At 39.3% G+C, this 20,295-nt stretch overlaps 1 protein-coding gene across 4 annotated transcripts; it reads left to right on the top strand.

Moving 5' to 3' along the window:
* The first annotated feature begins 1,866 nt into the window (after positions 1-1,866).
* On the top strand, positions 1,867-19,925 carry larp4ab (La ribonucleoprotein 4Ab). 4 transcript variants are annotated; one of them, XM_058779207.1, is made up of 17 exons: positions 1,867-2,284; positions 6,991-7,132; positions 7,986-8,099; positions 8,203-8,293; positions 9,594-9,730; positions 9,818-9,921; positions 10,285-10,395; positions 10,895-10,948; positions 12,030-12,230; positions 13,226-13,329; positions 13,889-13,930; positions 15,030-15,215; positions 15,558-15,606; positions 15,716-15,892; positions 16,007-16,131; positions 16,408-16,588; positions 16,701-19,925. In XM_058779207.1, the coding sequence occupies exons 1-17, from the start codon at positions 2,180-2,182 to the stop codon at positions 17,076-17,078; spliced, it is 2,301 nt and encodes a 766-aa protein (XP_058635190.1). In that variant the 5' UTR covers positions 1,867-2,179; the 3' UTR covers positions 17,079-19,925. The 4 variants fall into 4 exon arrangements, with proteins under 4 accessions (XP_058635190.1, XP_058635191.1, XP_058635192.1 ...); XM_058779209.1 differs by lacking the exon at positions 1,867-2,284 and adding an exon at positions 5,050-5,321; XM_058779210.1 differs by lacking the exon at positions 1,867-2,284 and adding an exon at positions 5,924-6,131.
* The last annotated feature ends 370 nt before the right edge of the window (positions 19,926-20,295 follow it).

Raw genomic sequence — 20,295 nt, 5'->3', positions numbered from 1 at the left:
ACCTTTGTTTACAATTACAGAGGTCAGATGTTTCCTGTAGTTCTTGACCAGGTTTGCACACACTGCAGCAGGGATTTTGGCCCACTCCTCTATACAGGTCTTCTCCAGATCTTTCAGGTTTTGGGGCTGTCGCTGGGCAACACGGAGTTTCAGCTCCCTCCATAGATTTTCTATTGGGTTCAGGTCTGGAGACTGGCTAGGCCACTCCAGGACCTTGAAATGCTTCTTACGGAGCCACTCCTTAGTTGCCCTTGCTGTGTGTTTGGGGTCATTGTCATGCTGGAAGACCCAGCCATGGAGGTTGTTGCCCAAAATCTCACGATACATGCCCCCCCCCATCCATCCTCCCCTCAATACGGTGCAGTCGTCCTGCCCCCTTTGCAGAAAAGCACCCCCAAAGCATGATGTTTCCACCCCCATGCTTCACGGTTGGAATGGTGTTCTTGGGATTGTACTCGTCCTTCTTCCTCCAAACACAGCAAGTGGAGTTTATACCAGAAAGTTCTATTTTGGTCTCATCTGACCACGTGACCTTCTCCCATGCCTCCTCTGGATCATCCAGATGGTCTTTGGCAAACTTCAGATAGGCCTGGACATGTGCTGGCTTGAGCAGGGGGACCTTGCGCGCGCTGCAGGATTTTAATCCATGACGGTGTAGTGCGTTACTAATGGTAACCGTTGAGACTGTGGTCCCAGCTCTCTTCAGGTCATTGACCAGGTCCTCCCGAGTAGTTCTAGGCTGATCCCTCACCTTTCTCAGGATCATTGATACTCCACGAGGCGAGATCTTGCATGTAGCTCCAGTCCGAGGGAGATTGACTGTCATCTTGAATTTCTTCCATTTTCTAATAATTGCGCCAACAGTTGTTGCCTTCTCACCAAGCTGTTTGCCTATTGTCCTGTAGCCCATCCCAGCCTTATGCAGGTCTACAATTTTGTCTCTAGTGTCCTTAGACAGCTCTTTGGTCTTGCCCATAGTGGAGAGGTTGGAGTCTGATTGATTGCGTGTGTGAACAGGTGTCTTTTATACAGGTAATGAGTTCAAACAGGTGCAATTAATACAGGTAATGAGTGGAGGATAGGAGGGCTTCTTAAAGACAAACTAACAGGTCTGTGAGAGCCAGAATTCTTGCTGGTTGGTAGGTGATCAAATACTTATTTCATGCAATAAAATGAAAGTTAATTATTTCAAAATCATACAATGTGATTTTCTGGATTTTTTTTTTAGATTCTGTCTCTCACAGTTGAGGTGTACCTACGATGAAAATTACAAATCTCTCCATTCTTTGTAAGTGGGAAAACGTGAAAAATCGGCAGTGTATCAAATACTTATTTGCCCCACTGTAATCCTGAAAAAAAGGTTCCACAAAATATTAAGTGGCATAAAATGTTTTAACATTAATAATAATAAGAACCATGAACCAAAGTAGCATATTGGAATGATTTCTGAAAGATTATGTGACACTGAAGACTGGAGAAATGACTGCTGAAAATGTAGCGTTGCATCACAGGAATAAATCACATTTTAAAATATATTTAAAAAGAAAGTAGTTATTTGAAATTGTAATATTTCTTAATATCACTGTATTTTTGATCAATAATAGCCTATACTTCACTAAAAACATTTAAAATTCATGATAAAGAGCATAAGCTTTGACCCATCTCAAATAACATACAAAAAATAAAGAGTTGTCATCAGTATAGGTGGAGGACTGCTTTAATTACATGTGTATTATTCGCTGTGTCATGCTTCGCAGTTACCCGGCTGCAGTTTCACTGCGCGTCTGTCGCTATGCGGCGCGAGCGCCTGCTGGTTGCTATGCGGCGCAGCTCGTGTTGAGCTCTGTTACCAGGGAAGAGAGAGCGCGATGGAGGGGGTGCTCGCATTGTCTGTCGGGACGGTGGCGGTGCGTGAATGTCTGCCGTCTGTCAGAAACGCTCGCTGATGCCCATTAAGGCTTATTAGAGTATGAAGTAGACCCGTACTGGAGATAGATTCGCAAGCGGCAGTGATCCCTTTTCTTCCTTCCTTCATTCGTTGAGTTTCTGAAACGGTAAGACTAACCGACCCTAACTAACTAGAGCAAGCGCTTGTTGCGTTCAGCCGGCGAGAGGAGGAGAGGAGTGGCGGATCGGCGAGGAGGCGCACGGCGCTTGATCGCAGAGCCAAAGGCGGCCGATGACTTCGGAGAGCAGCAGCCAAGCGCAACAGAAGGAGGAGGTCGAGCCGGGATCAGTCGCCCGAGATCAAGAGGAGAAAACCGGCGAGGACCAAGGCGGCATGGTGAGCTCAGGCCTGTGGTGCTGAATCGGCACTTAACCCCCCCACCCCCCAAACACGACGTTACTGTGTGATAACTTTTCGTTTATATAATGCAGCACGTCCATATTTAGAACAAACGTATTTAGACCACAGAGTGGCTGTTTATCGAAATGGTAAGCACTAGTATGTACTTGCAATATGTTGACAAACTACCTGTGTCCTTGCGCGCGTTTGCGACTTAAATATCGATCCACTGAAATTGCTAGGCTTAATAACCGCGTAGTTGAATATAAGCTGGGTCTGGGTAGCCGGCTTTAAGTCGGACCTCAGTAAGATGACATTACTAGGCAACATAAACTAAATATATTGCCACCAAGGCTTCGTCTGCGCATAAATTACATAGCACGTGTTCATATCCTGGTCGGCGGAGCTCTGCTGTAATTTAGCAACGATTTCATGGCTTTAGGACGCAAAGTTAATGTTGACAACTTTTCTATTACTATGGGCTAACGTCATTTGGAAATTTATGAAACTACATGACGACCACGTGACAGCTTGCTTTAGGTTATAATTAACTACTTTTTTTAACCATGCTATTTTTTTTTCGAGTTGCTTGAGTAATAATACTGGGTATAACTGTCAAAGAAAAACATTTCCATTTAATAATCTATATTGATAAAAAGAGCATTTTAAAATGATGAAAACCATCATTATAAATGAAATGTATTAAATTGTTGTCATATAAAGCAATGCTGATGATATTCTTGTCTAACAAATCAAGCAGAATGAGGTGTTTTTCCATTTGAACATGGTTTAATTTCTAGCTGTGACACACATTTGATTGCAGGTATATTATACATTAATCAGGCACATACTGCTGTTAAAGATTTGCTTAGATTCTTGTATCATGCCTGTATGAATGACGGCAGTGGTCATTTGTTGAGTATTAAAGAGGCTTAAGTGGCTTGGTCATTGGAATGAATGTTTTAACATGGTGAGGAAAGTCAGCTTTAACATAAAAACCCTTCATTTTACCTGTAAAAAGCACCATTATAGATGCTATTCATTGGTAATAATGTGGTAATAATATTGAATATAATATTAAAAGGATACTGGTGTCAGATGTGGACTTGCAACAAAATGAAGCGGATTGATGTTTTGTTTCCAGTTTCTGTCCTAGATGTGCCAAGTCTGTTCTGCAGGAGTCTCTCTATCTTTCAGAATTATGCAGACATCAATATAACCTGTGAGAATCCTTTGAAAGCATTTTGAGCCCAAGGCCCCCCATTGTCCACAACAATATTTAAAGTCTCCATGACTTTTCCAGAAGATCATGATTTACGTTCTTTCTTTCTCACGCTCTCTCTGTGCCCCACTTTGTTAATTATGGCATTCAGTCATCTGAACTGTCACTTACCACAATGACAGCATAAAAAGTGAATGTCAGCCTTGAGAAATGACTATTAATTATAAAGAGCAAAAACAAACTTTGAATGGAAGGAAGTTTTCAAAGACTGAATTTGTAGTAAGTTTGAAAGGAGATTTGAAATTTCAAAGAATGTTGGCCTGCCTAACAATGTGATTGCTAAAGTGTTCAGAGTTGTTGTTTGTTGGGGCATTGCTAGGTGGTTGCTGAGTAGTTGCTAGGAAAGCGAGATAATTCCTAACTCAAATTTGTACAATAACATCATTAAAGAGTCTCATTCTCACATCACACTTCATATTCATGATAATAAATGGATAGTTGTTCATGATAAGGATTAAGGATAAGGATTTTAAAAAACAACTTGTACTCAAAATTTCTACCCCGTAAAATATTTCAGTGCTCGGTAAAACTAGAAAAATGTATATTCATAATAAAATGCCCATTACGTTTTACAGTTTTATTAATTTACATGACTTTTGCAGGTCTAGAAATTATACTTTTAAAAGTAGACTAGGTTTTTGAGGAGGTACATTAAAACAAGAAATATCAAAATAAAAACAATTTAATGCTTTTACCCCCCTAATTTTAAACTAATTGAGGGTACCTAATGCATTTGCCCCCTAGTTGGCTCCAGCCCAGTGCTTGAGAACCTCTGTTTTAACTTTCCTATGTGTAAATTCAGAATAAAATACAATTCACTTTGGTTTCTAACAAGCTAGTGTAGAGATTCCCAGAGTTACAATTCCAGCAGTAGAAAATTTAAATTTTGGGAAACTATGCACTTTCCTAAATAATTACATAAACGAAGTATTGTATGTTTAATATTGTTTTGAGCAAAATAGCATACTTTAATATTTTGTCTGAGTGACACTTTTTATTAGAAAGTTCCAAAAGACTTTATATGGTGATTTAAGCTTTTGTCAAGTCTCGGTTTGTTCTGCATTAGTCTTCAACAGCGAATTATTGTATCGAGGTCCAAACAACAGATTGTCCATGATCTGAATTGGGCGTTCCCAGTACTATTAGGTGCTTCCTGACACAATGATATTAGACACCGTGTCATACAGCAACACAAATTTCATCTTTGAAGTTGGTTTTATTGTTTCGGAATGTAATGTTATTTGGATATTGTTTATTTTAACTACATTCATTCGTTCATTTCTTGTCAGGCCTATATAGCATTTGTTTCAGCTGTCGCCACGTGCTCAGCAGTGAGCTCGGTGGCAGAGGTTACAGTTCCGGTAACTTGAACAGAAGTTTGACAGACGTAAGGCCGCTCCAATCATACGGAGATTCATTATGACGTATTCCAGCACGCACCAATCCTATAACGGTGGGCGGGAAATATTCAAAGCGTGCTTCTGCATGTGAACACAAAAGAGGCAAAGGAAAGACTAGCGCACGGCCAATCAGACTCGTTAAACGCCGTGTAGATGCTTACGCAGAGCAAAGGGGATTGATGCAGATGATGAGTGGCCGCGAAACTCTTCGGCTGTGAACTTGCACTTTTGCTTTAAACGGAAAGAAGTGGAATCCAGTGCTGCGTTATTGTGAGCTAGGTTAATTCGCCTACTGGATATCTAGCGAGTGATAACGTTGTTGGGGGAGAAGACCATGCTGTTGTTTGTGGAGGTGAGTTTAATGAGGTCATTTTGGCGACCGCGAAGGTTCTTCACAGCTGCGGCATGGGTTCGGCTCGATGGCGCCTGCCATGAGTTCAACAAGGAGAAGAATTTGTTGTGGTTTTGTAGTGCAGTCTTTTTTTCTTTTTTTTAAATTTAAAATGAGTAGTTAGCGATAAGCAAGATTAGTTAATCTGCTATGTAAGACTTTGTTTATACGGACGCGAACCGACCGTCGACAGCGAATATCCACGTGCGCGCAACAAATGCTAGCTGTTTAGCCAGCGTCTTTTATTTAACTGTTACACAAAATACGTAAAATGTATCAGTGCGGATCACTACTAAAGCGAATATTAAAGGTATCCACGAATTGCCTCGGCTTTTAATTTAACCTTTAGTTCAAAAATAACTTTAACCCGTCCAAATCCAATAAAGCGCTAGTCAGGTTAACCAGCCTGCGTTTCGGATGCAGGTTTGTAGCTGTTCGCTCTAAACTCTCGCTCTGTTTTATCAGAGTGGCTAATCAGATTAAATGGGTGAAAGGCCGACTATTTAAAACCTCCAGCCTATGCATGGAGTGTCGCGTCGGGTAAGTAATGGATCTTGTGAATGAGCTTCATCCCTGATCGAGCGCAGTAGTATAAAGTATAGAGAAGTTAGAGGAAGAAGTTGTGTGCGGTTCTGGTTTTTAAATCAAGTGTGTTAATAGTTAGTGCCCATGCCTGTCCTGTGGGGTTTGTATTCCTTCACCGTGCTCTTCAGACGTCCTTCGCCAAGGTTGTGGCTATAGTGCAATGTTTCATTTCTTGACATAGCAGATGTAAGTTCTGTTTTATGTATTTCGAATTGCTACTTTTACATTACAGCAAGGTGGAAGCGGCGTTGTAATTTGTTCCTCAGCGTGTCATGTGAAACTTTGATAGCGTCGTGTCTGTTAACCCTTCAGAGATCCCCACCCCCCAAGTGAAAGTGACTTAAAGTAGTTTTTCACTTTTTGAGTGAATGTTTGGGGGAAACTGCAAAAATGCAATGCGGTGTCAAATCAAATATTTTATCTATGCATTCCTGAATTAGTTCCATTGTTACTAAAGAGACCTATTGGCCTTTGTAGCCCACTGTTGCATTTTTGGTGCACTTGAAAATGTCTGTTATGCAAGTTGATTTTCAGCGGAATGTTGTCATTTTGTAATCACAATTGAAATTTAAGTCAGATACTTGTAAAGTTGCTACCAAAGTGTTTGCAGTTTTGTCCGTTATCAGTGGTTTGTTCAACAGCTGTGACTAGCAAGCTTTGAGAAGTAGATTCTGCTAATGTGTATTCAGAAGGCAAGTTTTTCAGGATATTTTTTTTTTTTTTGTGGTTACCTTCCCACCGTACTGTGAAACAGGGTGGATAACTATTTGCCTAATACACTGACGCCTAGCTACATTGTTGCCTGTTCCTTAAACATGAACTTTGATACATTTGTGCTACGATAGATGGCTGTCTATTTCCAATGCATGATAATAGGTTATTAAATGATCAGCAGTGTTCTACTTAATAGTCTTATAATTCAGTTTAAATGAAGGCACAGTTAAATGTTGACATTTCTGCTGATTTTATTCTACTGTGACGTGTAAATCTAACTGTAAAAATGAGTACTGTATTAACCCAGAATTTGTTTAACCTTGTCTTCAAGGTGACCACCAAGGGGGCCGGTCTGAATCCCAATGCTAAAGTGTGGCAGGAAATGTCTGCACCAACCACCCAGGCTCCAGAGGCAGCCACGGAGACGTGCCATTGGCCACAAGCAGATACTGTCTCCACCGAAGAGTCGGAAGGTATGTATCTTGATTGCCATTTGTTTAGTGCTGTAATTAAATGTGGGAAAATTGGGCCTCATTCATGAAACGTAAATGAGTAATTTGCGCCTAAAACAGACCTTCCTGAAAACTCTCCTCCAGATTCACAAATGCTTCGGAAACGTCCGTTTTGAGTTAAACGTGTATGTTAATGAATTCCAATCATTGGTAAATAGGGTGCTCCTGCACGCTCATTCACAATTATCATAATGCTCACCTATGAATTACAGCTACGCAAATTGCTTGTCCAGAAATGCAGTGGAATATTCTTTCGTACCAACTAACATTTTGAAAATATTTTTATGAATTCGAACGTCAAAATGGCTTTATGAACGATTTACACACAAATTCGTTCTGCCCGTGTTTCATGAATGAGGCCCAAAATTTTCAATATCTACATGTCACTCAAAACCCATATGCTTTGAGTTATGTGGAGAACTTAAGAGTTTATTTCTACACACTAGTTCATCTTTTTGGGAAATGGCTAGATTCTTTGCAAGTGTTGTTGGCAGCTATGACCATTTTGGAGTGTGATATTAAAGTTTGCTAAAACCCAGTGATGATCAGTATCGCGCTTGGAAGGACCCAGAACCATTCTCACTGTAGAGATCTCTCATTCTCATTTCTTCTCTCACTATCTCCATTCTGTTCTTTTTCAATCTTTCTCTAATTCTCAGGCTAAATTTCTTGCTCATTCTCTCAGTGGAGTGTGTCTGCCCTAATGACCGTGAGATTATGAGATCTGAGGGTTAAATGGCCTATCGCTGTTCTTACACGATAAGTGATCAGTAAGCTTGCAAACTCATTTACTACTGTCGTTTCTCCTCTGTAGGTTTCAAGGAGTATGGTGTTGGCTATGGTGACTCTGAGTCAGCCCCTCCTATTGAGAACAGCATGTTGAATGGCATGGAGTCCACAGAACTGGCTTACCCACTCTTTGAACCAGGTCTGTCACATACACCCACTGTCACACTTCAGTTCCACTCCATTCCAGTGCTGCTTACTGGCTGATTGTCATTTGGGTTGTGTATATGTTTTGTGTTGCTCAGTGGAGGGTGAGATGGTCGAGGAGCAGCCTCCGCTGTCTGAAGAGAGTCTGAAGGAGTCACTGAAGAAGCAGCTAGAATTTTGCTTCTCAAGGTAACGCCCACTGTACGCCCAGACATGCTAACACCTGCTCCCCCTTATTACGTAATTGTGTAATGGATGAATGGAAATTCATAATCATCTGCCCAGTAGAGCAGTGCTTATTTACTCTTGCTTGAGCAAATTTTCATTCACTAATTAAATGCAATGTCACAATGGACCTATGATATTGGAAGTGATTTGATGTAGATGATCCGATTGAAGTAGTTTTTTTTTTTTTTTTTTTTTTTTGGGCAATATTGTAATTGTTGGTTGCCAAATAAGGGCAGTTTAATTTGAAAATTTGACACTTGAAAAATAGCTCACCAAAATATTTTTTTGGAAGCTTTCTCGTTGCTAACCCAGTATGGTCATTGGATGCCAAACGTCATTTAGTTCTTGTGTGTGATTTAATTGGAAAGTCAGTAATTGTTCAGTAACCTATTCCTGAGTTAATTAAAAAATATTTGTTTTGGAAATTATTGGATTGACCAATACTTGTGTATTAACCAGATTTAAAAAACAAAAAAACAATTGTAGTTAAGTATTCAATGACTCGTTGGATGGCCTGATGCTGATAATTATATTCCAAATATTAGGCATTTCTAAATATTCATCCACTGTTAGTTTTTGGTATTTTAGCTGCAGTGCTTTTGAGCACTGAGTATTAAAAGCATCTTTGTTTTTGTTTTTAAATCATGACCTTTAAGAAACTTGCACGCGGATTCATTCAGACGTATGTCTTTGGCTGTTGCACTGTTTTTCAGCATAATGTTTCAAGTGTTGTGTTTAAGACGAAGTTCAACTTTTCAGTGTTTTTTGAGACATTTCTTGCAACCCCAAACATGTCCGATAAGGTTAACTGAAACCATCCATGTTTTATAAGGCTTCCTTGGGACCAAATAGTTGACTAATTGTTCCGGAAACCTACTGACTAGTCTAGTCTGAAAATGTGTAGTTTTGCACATGGTACAGTGTGCAGGAATAATTCTGTATTCCAGAAGGAATGCACACTTCTGTGAAAAGTTGGTTCTCTGGTCTATTTTTTTTTTTCTATTTGCATGTGTAAACTTAAGCAAATTAGTCCTTTAGTGCCGTGATAACATGATAGTATTCAGTACTCCATCAATGGAATATGCACATTATGCAATGGAGGCTTTTAGTTAGCAAAGCAGACATTCAAATGATATTTTCCCTCTATATACACTTAAGTATTCAACGATTTTATCCATTGGAACTCTTATATGCACACTGACCTTGCAGTGAAAATCACTGTAAGTGTTGAACATCTGTTCATTACATTTGTTTCCTACAGAGAGAATCTCTCCAAGGACCTTTACCTGATGTCTCAGATGGACAGTGATCAGTTTATCCCTATTTGGACTATTGCAAGTATGGAGGGGGTCAAACTGCTGACTACTGATATGGACCTGATACTTGAGGTGCTACGAGGTAAAACAAACAAAACCTGACCACAGTCTCAAAGTTTGTTCATGCCTTGCAATGCTTTGTTAATTCCTTGTTTTCTGTCCTCCTTAGCCTCTCCCATGGTGCAGGTGGATGAGAAGGGTGAGAAGGTACGGCCAAACCACAAGCGATGCATCATCATCCTCAGAGAGGTTCCTGAGACCACACCTGTAGAGGTGAGACCACACTTTATGCTCATCTCTTGTGGCTGTATATGGTAGAACTTTGGTTATCATTACTGTGGTCACCCCGATGATGATCAGTATCGCGCTTGGAAGGATCCAGAACCATTGCTGCTGTTGAGAATTCTGTCTTTCTCTTTCTTTCTAACTCTTATCTTTCTTTATTTATTCTCTCTCTGTCTGTCTGTCTCTCTCTGTCTGTCTGTCTGTCTCTCTCTCTGTCTGTCTCTCAGTACAGTGGATTTTGCCCTAATGACCGTGAGATTATGAGATCTGAGGGATGTCTGGCCTCTTGTTTGTCAGTAGCGTTTACTTATTCTTTTGATTTGCTGACTGATGCTTTTTTCTCTCTGTCAGGAGGTGGAGGCCCTGTTTAAAAGTGAGAAGTGTCCGCAGGTTATCAGTGTGGAGTTTGCACACAATAACAACTGGTACATCACATTCCAGTCTGACACTGATGCTCAGCAGGTATTTTTGACAAACATGCACAAAAGTCCTTTCTCATGGAATAATGTCTGTATAAATAATTGGTAAAAATCATATATGAGGATGGTGTGCCACCATATTGTGTTTTGGATTTGTTTTTGTTTAGATCATATGATGCAAGTAAAAATTGCTTGAATTTATTTCCTGTGATATGACTTTCTAATCAATATTATGTGTAACTTTCTGTTTGCCGTTATTATTATTAAATTGTCATAAGGAAATCTAAAAAGCAGTAGTTAAAGACTTTGCCTTTGTTTTATATTAAGTTATTGTAAGTTAACCACTGATTTAGTTACCTGCTCCATTTGAAAGGGTTAAAACCTTGTAACAGCTGCAGTAGTGGTCTGATACACTAATAAATACGCACATTTGCTCTGCTGTTATTGCATTAATGATGCCTAAAGTGTTTTTGCTTTTCTATGCTGGTTTATTAAATGGAAACATTGTTTTCTGCATTGACTAATGTCACATTGTTTTACAGGCCTACAGATACTTGCGTGAAGAAGTCAAAACCTTTCAGGGCAAACCAATTATGGTGAGTACATTGTGCTGCCATCTCTTCTGTTAGATCAGCTGTAATTTAAGCACCCTGAATGTGTGCATTCCTGGCTGACACTTCAAATACAGCTAGTGTCACCTTGACCACTCTGAATGCTGTGATGATTAACTGGATTCTCTGAAGTACTCAACTTTGACCCTTGTTCTTTCAACCAATCATTGATCAGTTATCCCGTCAATATGTAACCAATAGGAAAGACCCCACAGACAGTGCATGGGATTACGTAATCCACTAAACAGGCTGTTTTTGCTCTGTTCAAAATCAAACAAAATGCATTTTATCTTGTGGGGCCCACATCTATAAATAGTCAAACAAAAGGCGTCTGTATGAGTAATGCATGAGAGATGTTTGTGCCACATGAAGGGAATCTGCTCTCAAGTGCCCTGCTGAGACACTGGTAGACATTTATAACAGTAATTGCTGATTTAGGGAGGTAAATATACTGTTATTTATGTTTAGACAAATGTGAATACTGATGTCATTTATGGTATCCCTTTAGTTTCACATTTTGAGTGTAACCCGGGTGTGCCTCACATGTCATGAAAAGTGGAGCCGCGGGCTCTTTGATAGCCCCCTGGAGGCTGGCTGCAGTACAGGTCATAAACCCCACCCTCTCCATGTAAAGGAATGGGACTTGAGTCAAAATAAAAAATAAATTACACTTCCAATACAATTTTCTGAAATATGGTTTTGGTCATTTAAGGTAGTTATCACACTGATATGTTCAGTTGTTCATTTTTGTGATTAGTTTAATTTTAGCTAGTAATTTGATGCTATAAAAACAGGGTGTGTCGTTATGGTTGGTTGGGTGTGCGGGAGTTTGATTCCGCGGCTCCTCCTCACAACTCTACTGCGCAGACTCGGGCTCCAAATGATGTCATTTTCTCGAGATGGCAACGGCCACATTGAGATCATTTGGCTTCACTTTTAAATAGTGAAAGGAAGCGGAGACGTGTCGCCCTCCTTTTTTTACAGTCTATGGTGTAACCCATAATGAATGATCTTTTAGATGTTCTGGTTTTAATACAGGTGTCTCTTTGTATGTTTGTGTTGGCAGGCTCGAATCAAGGCCATAAACACGTTCTTTGCTAAGAACGGTTATGGGGCCGTAGACTCTGGGGTTTACTCCACTCCGTCACAGTACTCGTCTCCAGTTTACCTGCAGCAGGTGTACCAGCCTCCACAGCAGTACCCTGTCTATAGCCTCCTGCCACAGACATGGACCCCCTCACCGACCCCTTACTTTGAAACGCCACTGGTGAGAACTTAATCTTGAAAAATTAAGTGTTAAAAATGAATCAAAAGATTCAAGTGAATTGCAGTGAAAATCCCCCATGTAATAAGATGAACACTACCACATGTTCTGCTGATTTGGTGATCAAGAAACAATTCTTATCACAGTTAAAAATGGTGTTACATAAAATTGTTGAACATGTATAATGGTTTTCTCTGAATTAAAGTTTTTGAAAAACACACTTTTTTGTAACAATGTAAGGTGTTTACTGTCACTTGGATTTAACACTTCCTTGCCTAAAAGGTGTTTAAAAAAAAAAAAAAGAATATCAAAAACCTGTGTAGAAATACAAATGTTGCTATTTATGAAAGATATATATGAAAAAAATGATGTTTTGACCCAGTGATGATAAACTAAGCGCATAGAGGGAAGCAGGGGAGTGATCAGAAGATTTTGGGAGTTCTTTGTCTTTTCTGCTACTTTTATCTCACTTTTCCTCTCTCTCTCTCTCTCTCTCTCTCTCTCTCTCTCTCTCTCTGTCTCTCTGTCTCTCTCTCTCTCTCTCTCTCTCTCTCTCTCTCTCTCTGTCACTCCTGTCCCAGTGAGCGTTAAGATTATGAGATCTGAGGGTCACTTTACTATTTGCTATGGCTGACCATTGTAGCAGTTCATTTAGTCATTTTAGAGTCACTTTGAATGTGACTCATCAAATAAGCTATCTTTTATGTTAGCCTTTTTTGTTACCTTTGTATTGCAGTCGTGAAGGCTGAAGGTATAAGCTGATGGAGTTAGTTTGTTATCAGGGTTGTTATTGCAGGCCGAGCTGCAGGGGACTTGCTGCAGTGAAGTCAGGGCAGTTGAATCCCTTCTGAATGGTTACCATGCCAACAGTTATTTGGTTCATTTAGCATATCACATTAATGTAAAGAGGTGCTTTGGCCATGTCACAAAAATGTGAATTCAATTTGTAGTAGTTTGAGGATGTGTGGGTTAATCTCAGCTGTTGATTCATTTTGCAGGCTCCATTTCCCAACAGCACATTTGTTAATGGCTTTGGCACAGCAGGAAACTACAAAACTGGCTCCTCTCCAATCAGCCTTACGCGCAACTACCCCCGCAACCGGTAAGATCCTGAAACCTACATTTTGTTTTAAGAATCTCTTTCTTAGTCTATTCCTTTCCCTCTCTGCCAAAAACGTAATAGGTTGTTTCTTCAACCATGGGAACTTCATATCCCAGGAGCTGGTTTTTAATAAAATCTGACTTGGTTCTACCGTGACCTTCATAAAACATCTTGTAGACATTAACTTGCTTTGCTGCAAGGTTTGGTTTTATGTCTAATTCATTAGGCAGACACTTTTGTCCAAAGCGGCTTACATTTTAAGCATTACATTGAGTCAATCTCATGACCTTAGCATTGCTTAGTTCCCTGTTCTACCACTAGAGATGGCAAACAGTAAAATAAACAGTTCTGATAATTGTGAGTTATTTATAATACTTAAGCAAATTACAATTGTACCTCAGTTATTGCACATCCCTTTTCAATTGATTTTGCTGTACTTTTTGTCCAAGTGTGAAATTTGAGGTTTACCTACGTTGATTTCCACTCTGTACAGAAAGTGAGGCAGAGCTCTGTGTTTGACGCACTGGAGTCACAATGACTTTGTTCCTTTACTTTCTAGACTTCCACTTTATTCCCGAAAGAATGTAATCAATGCCTTCAGGTAGCTATGCTCTGCTTTTACTGGAGCATTTCTTCATTTTAAATTATCATCTTTTGCATGTACCATGCAAACTGCTTTAAAAGTTTAGAATGCCAGAACTGCATTGGGGTGATTTAAAATGTTTGGGCTAATGTTAGACTAACGTTATAGCTAAGGGATGGGCTGTATCACATCGCTTCAAAAAATAACCAGAACGTTTAGTGTTATTCAGCTATGAGCAAGCACTCCATAGTTATTGACCATCATGACTCAGCTAAAAGCCGCATCTTGACGCATGATGCCTTTCACAATGAATTAATGTCAGTGCAATGTCATCAGATCTGTCATGTGACCCTGTCCTTGCATGTATCATCTGTTGCTCTGTGTTTGAGAGATTCCTGATGGTGTCTTGGGAAGTACATGCGTTATTAAAAAAAAATCTACATAGGGGTTGACCTGATCTACAGAACAAGTTAGCCAGTGGTGCATTTATTTCCAAAATAGGCTTAATGACAAATGAGTCATGCATAATTTTGGCTGTAAGGAAATAAGCACAGTGTTTTACACCAAGGAAGATTAGGGGCAGTTATAACAAGTGCAGATCATATTTATCATGTTAGAATAATCTTTCACTTTAGAATCAAGAACAATCTTTTATAATCTTGCCTTTAGGTGTTTTACCTTCTAAAGATTTCTTTAAATATTTTCTCTACTTTATTGTGGGCTTTTAAAAAAAACTTAAGCAAAATTTAAAAAACATTTATGCAAGTTTGGAATTAAGGGCTTACGCAAGGCAGAATTCTATTTGCTTATTGTTGGTTCATCTGTTGGTTTAGTTTATATTGGTTTTTCTGTGCTGCTAAATGGGAGAACTTCTGCAAAAGAAATGAAAATGGTGTTACTCTTCAGGAACTTCTCAACCAAACAGGCTTTTTTCTTGTCACTCCATATGTATATTACCTCCATTTGTGATGCTTGTTCTGCACAGCCAGACAGACCACCCTTAAAGCCCAGCTGGATAAACTTATCTGTTCCACAGATGTTTACTCAGCTTTGCTCTTGCTTTGTAGGCTCGGTTATAGTTACATGCAGTCACCTCTGATTTTTGTGTTCTGTGCAGGAATCATGTAAAGCCACAGCCTCGTGCTGACGTGTGTCAGCTGACAGAGACTTCGTCAGGTACCGGTAGTCCCCAGCCTCCATGCACCCCTACTTCAGACACCACTGCCTCCACCCTCACCCCGCTCTCTGAACCGCCAGCATCCCCCAGAGAGAACCACCACTCAGACTTCAGCAGCCGGGCCAGGTCCGTTTTTATTTTATTTTATTTTTTTATGTGTATATATGTATGTATGTGTATATGTGTGTGTATGTTAATTTAACTAAGCAGCAAATTTGGTTGTTTTGACCCAGTGATGATCAACTAAGCGCATAGAGGGAAGCAGGGAGTGATCGGAGGACTTTAGGAGTTATTTTTCTTCTCCTTCCTTCTTTTGTCTCTCTCTCTCTCTCTCCCTCCAAGTCTCTGTCACTCCTGTCCCAGTGAGCGGTAAGATTATGAGATCTGAGGGTCATCTGTTGAGTGTGTTCATTGAATGGTGACAGGTTTGCTGACAGGATTGTATTTAACGACTTGTGATGTGTCTAGGAGAGGAAGCTATCGTGGCATTAGGAGGAGAAGAGAAGAAGAAAGAACGGTAAGTCCTAAATGTTTATTACATGGCTCTCTGAAGTACTTCATTTTTATTGCCCATTCATGCTCAATTATTTGTGCTTCTCATTTCATTTGCGTTTCATTTTTCACAGAGGCAGAATCCTGAATCAGAAGTGAAAGCTCCACCCCCTAATTTCGACCTCGCAACCACTAACTTCCCGCCATTGCCAGGAGGTGTCCCGAGTCGTCTGCCAGGTGTGACCGTGCAAACTGAGTCTGTGTTGGAAAATCGCATGGCAGATGTTGTTAAGGGCATCAGCAGGGACAAGGTAGTAAGAACTACTTCCTGTAACCATTTATTCTCAAATACATTTGTTCTGCTTGTACGCAGAGAATCTCCGATATCACTCAAGTAAAGTTACTTTTTTTTTTTTTTTGTTTAGCCGGAAACAAGTAAGCAAGACGTCAGTCAAGATCCTGGAACATGTCCAGCGGAAGCTCAATTGACTGGACCATCTACTCCAGCGCCAAAGCTTCCTGCCACAAAACAGGACACGCCTACCACTAGGTACACGCATACATGTACAGTACATTTCCATTACACAATACTTTTTACTAATACTATTATTTATCTAGGTTTAAATTAGCGAATTGTGACTGTTAATATAATCATGAATTGTAATGCCTGTTTATTGATTTAATACGTTTTAAATATTCTAAAAATTAACACCATTTGTGCTATACATTATCAAAACAATTTGATTCAAATTTATGCATTTAAAAAAATATAATTGAAAGGTTGTACAAATAGAAGCAGGTTGATTCAAATCACATTTCTCTGCAGTACATCAAATCAAGTGAAGAGACCTGAGAAAGAGGTTCAGGTCTCTGACGCACCTCCAGACCTTGCATCGGTGACTACAAAGCACGTCCAGCCCATTTCTGCCCCCAAACCTTCACGCAGCCAATCAAGCACTTCAAGCACTGCATCTACACCGCCTGTCCCAGCAAGCGCAACTGTCCAGGTAAATGCATTCATGTGCTAAATTATAAGTCTTCCTGTTGCTCGTTCACATCTGAAGGTCGTTATGGTGATGTTTAACTTGAAGGTTTATTTATTTTTTTTAATCCATTCAGGAGCCTCGGAAGCTGAGCTATGCGGAGGTGTGTCAGAGGCCACCCAAAGACCCTCCCCCTGCACCGGCAGCCCCGCCCAGCCCCAGTCCCACACCTTCTCCCACCACAAACCAACCACTACGTGAACTTCGCGTCAACAAAGCGGAAGGCCCAGCCTCATCCCGCTGCAGTCCTGGTGAGAAACTGGAGAAAGGAAACGAGAGTCGGACGCCCAGAGAGCAGACTGGCTACCAACGTGGTAACGGCCCCAGAGGGACAGGTTTTAAGCTCAGAGAACAACAGAGACGGCCTCTACAGGGTCGGCGCTCCTCTCCACAGATGGGGTACAACAGACGCAGTGGAAAAGAACAAAACATCCCACCCAGATCACCAAAGTAATGCCTCGTATGCCCACAACACACGTGCACACTTGTGTGTATGCTTAGATACACAACTTATATATGAAAGTAAGAGTATATAAATCTTTATATGTATAAATATCTATATATAAATCTACATATGAAAACTGGACTGTCGCACTGTGGTGTCAAAGAACCCTCTGCTTCCCAAATGACTGTGATATCTGGGAAGTTGTTCCTTAAAAATACAGAGGAAATCTAGGAATTTAAGGAAGACAAAAAACCTCTTACACTTGAAAGGAGAAATGGAGGCTATGCTTCCTGTGTTGTCTGTGATTTACAGCAATTAATTAGCTTGTGAATGAGTTTTGATTTTACTTGGAGTGTTTAAGGTCCTGGCACTAGTGTACAATGCTGTTCTTTTATATATATATATATATAATATCTATAAATGATAGTAGTGCTGTTGGTGAGAAATCAAGCCAGCACATGTTCTCCATATGCAACAGATCACACAAAGACAGCATGGCAACACCCCACCGGTCCATGAGTCACCAGTGTGTGCGGTTATTTCTTTTTTTTTTTTCTTTTTTTTCACTTCCTATGTTTGCACCAGTCCTAAAAGGGGCTGGGGAAAAAATTTGATTCAGATGTGATGCTTTTAAAAATGATCGATGCACAGTGATTCATAAGTGTTCTTTAACTTATTCAAAATGTGCACAAGATGAAACATAATATATTGATACAAGGTTCCCACAGTCCTGGAAGACCAGGGAATTTTAAAATTGAGATTTGGAGACTAGGAAAAGTGAGTCACATCACCATTATAATACTTCAGATAGAAATTACTTTAATATGATGAGTCTGATTTTAAATTATTTCTAAAAATGTATTTACCAGAACATGGTGGAAACTTGTTGATATTTGGCATGTCTTTTAAAAAAACTCTCAAGCAGGTATTAAGGGTTTCACATGATTCGTAAAGCGAATCAGTTGTGCACATATGCCATTGTATTGTAATTGCTTCGTGACTGAATCAAAATGAATGATTATGAGGTGCCTATAGATTCCCACCCCAGTCTAAAACTGGAAGACAAGTGTGTGTGTGTGTGCGTTGTTCAGACAAAGGAAGAGGAAAATGTGTAGGTTTGAAGGACACCGTGAGAATTAACAAGAAGTTTGTCATAATGCCGAACGGATAAAATAGTACTAGACATCCATTGAAAAAAAGATTTGGACATATTGCGGTGTATATTCAAGGTGATTTTTGAGTTGGTGGTGTTCTGTATAATGTCGTAAGGTGTCATGTGTGATGTCCAGTGTTTCTGAAGGCTGGGTCTGTCAGTAACCGAAAGATCAAGCTGCTTTTTTTTGAAAGAATGAATAGAAATCATCAGTGTACATGAGTAAAACCACAGTTTGTCTTCCTTTCCCTTGGGAGTGCAAGTCTTGTTAGTGTTTTCTAGTGATCAGGTTATTTGTAGTGTCTGCTTTTGACAATTTCTGTTTTCTTTTCTTTTATTTATTTTTTCTCCCTCTGCTGTAGATGCTGGTGACAATAATCAGGTTGGATTTTATGCTCTGTTAGTGTGCTGCTTCAGAATCACTGTTCATGTCCAGTCTGTGATAGAGTCAGTCTGTGTTTTTCTTCGTATGTTTGTTTAATGATAATCTGTATGTGACGCTTGCGTTTATGCCTGTACATTTTCAGGTATGATTACATGTAATATACCTGCTACAGCACTCATAATGTACCTGTCATCCAATCTCATGTCGACTTTGGTAAAAGAGAGGGAACTCAGGACCTCAGAGGAAATCGGTGATGTTTATGACTGCTAATTTTGTCCAATGCATTCTGCTGGATTCTTTTTTTTTTTTTTTTTATTGGTAGCCTTTTGAATTCAGTAACCACATTAAACTGTTTAGTGGTCTTAAGTTTCAGTTAATAATGTATATTTGAATGTTTTAAATGTTTAATCAGCGACACTGTAATGCATGATTCTCTCCTCAATTTGTTTTTCCTCCCCTCCTTATAGTCTCATTCACATGTATGGATAGGCTGTGCACAGATCCAGACCAAAGTCAAATCAGCAGAGAGACAATCTCAGGAAGTGCTGTTTAAATGCAGCAGCTCCTCCCTCACTCCTCTCTTATCATTCTGCCAAGGGCAGGGCCACCGTTGAATGAGTGAGTGGTTAAAATCATGATTATGTTGGTTAGTGAGTTGAACAATGTATGTTTTAGTTTTATGAAACTTGTGTGTAGAACCTTATAAAGGTGTCCTATGAATAATTTCTCAAAATCCCCAACTTTCTATTTGACTGTTTTAGACAAAAGGATGGAGGGAAAGTTCATGCATCAGTTTTGTTTTGTTTTAATTTATTTTGTTTTAAATTGTCTGTTTCTTTAACTTTCTTTAGTGTGGCTTTCTTGCCCTAACGTGTGTTATTAGTTTGAGATGTTTTCAGATTTTTGTTTTCTATATTTGGCAATATTATCCTTGGGCGCAAATTATTTTGAAACTGTGCCACTTAAATTAGAAAAATCAGTGGACCTGGTTTTATTTTTTTATTGTTTTATCTGAATTAATGGATTTGATTCATAACTGGTTGGTGAAATGAAATGTATTATGTTTTGTTGCTAATCTCATAACCTGTGTAGGCTGTAAGCTTTTTAGACATGAAATGGTGCAGTTACGAGTAGCAAGTCTTTAGCCAAAAAAACAAAAAAGAAAAACAAGTATTGACCTTTTTAATTATATAGGGGGGTAGACATAGCAACTGCTGAGTGAAGTGTTTTGGATGATATTGTAGATGTTCAATGAAAGAAAAAAAAAAAAAATGCTAAAGGAAATGAAAGAAAAAAATAAATGATAAAATGATTTTAATCTGTGTTTGATTTTTCTTCTTGAACAACCTGTAGAAAATGCTTTTTTTTTTTTTCTTATAACAGTTTCTTTTAATTAATAACCAAATATTAAATGATCCTGAGTGTTTCAACACACACAGAACAAAAGTAATACATTCTTTGTATTATAAAACCCTTGTGACTTTATTTACATGTCAAGTTGCAAAATGGTATTTACTTAAATACAAAGTGATTTAAGTAATATAATTTTTCATTCATTTAAAAAATGAAGGTGGGGAAAGTCCTTCTATTAGGATTTTATTTTATTGGGCCCAAACTGTCATATCCATATGGAAATCGTCTACTTAATCTTTTGCGAGGTTGTTTTTTCCCCCCCAAACCCTCAACTG

The sequence above is a fragment of the Onychostoma macrolepis genome, chromosome 06 (genome assembly GCF_012432095.1).
Source record: "Onychostoma macrolepis isolate SWU-2019 chromosome 06, ASM1243209v1, whole genome shotgun sequence".
Taxonomy (NCBI): Eukaryota; Metazoa; Chordata; class Actinopteri; order Cypriniformes; family Cyprinidae; genus Onychostoma; species Onychostoma macrolepis.
Note: the sequence above shows the minus strand (reverse complement) of the source record. Positions and strands in the feature narration are given on the sequence as shown.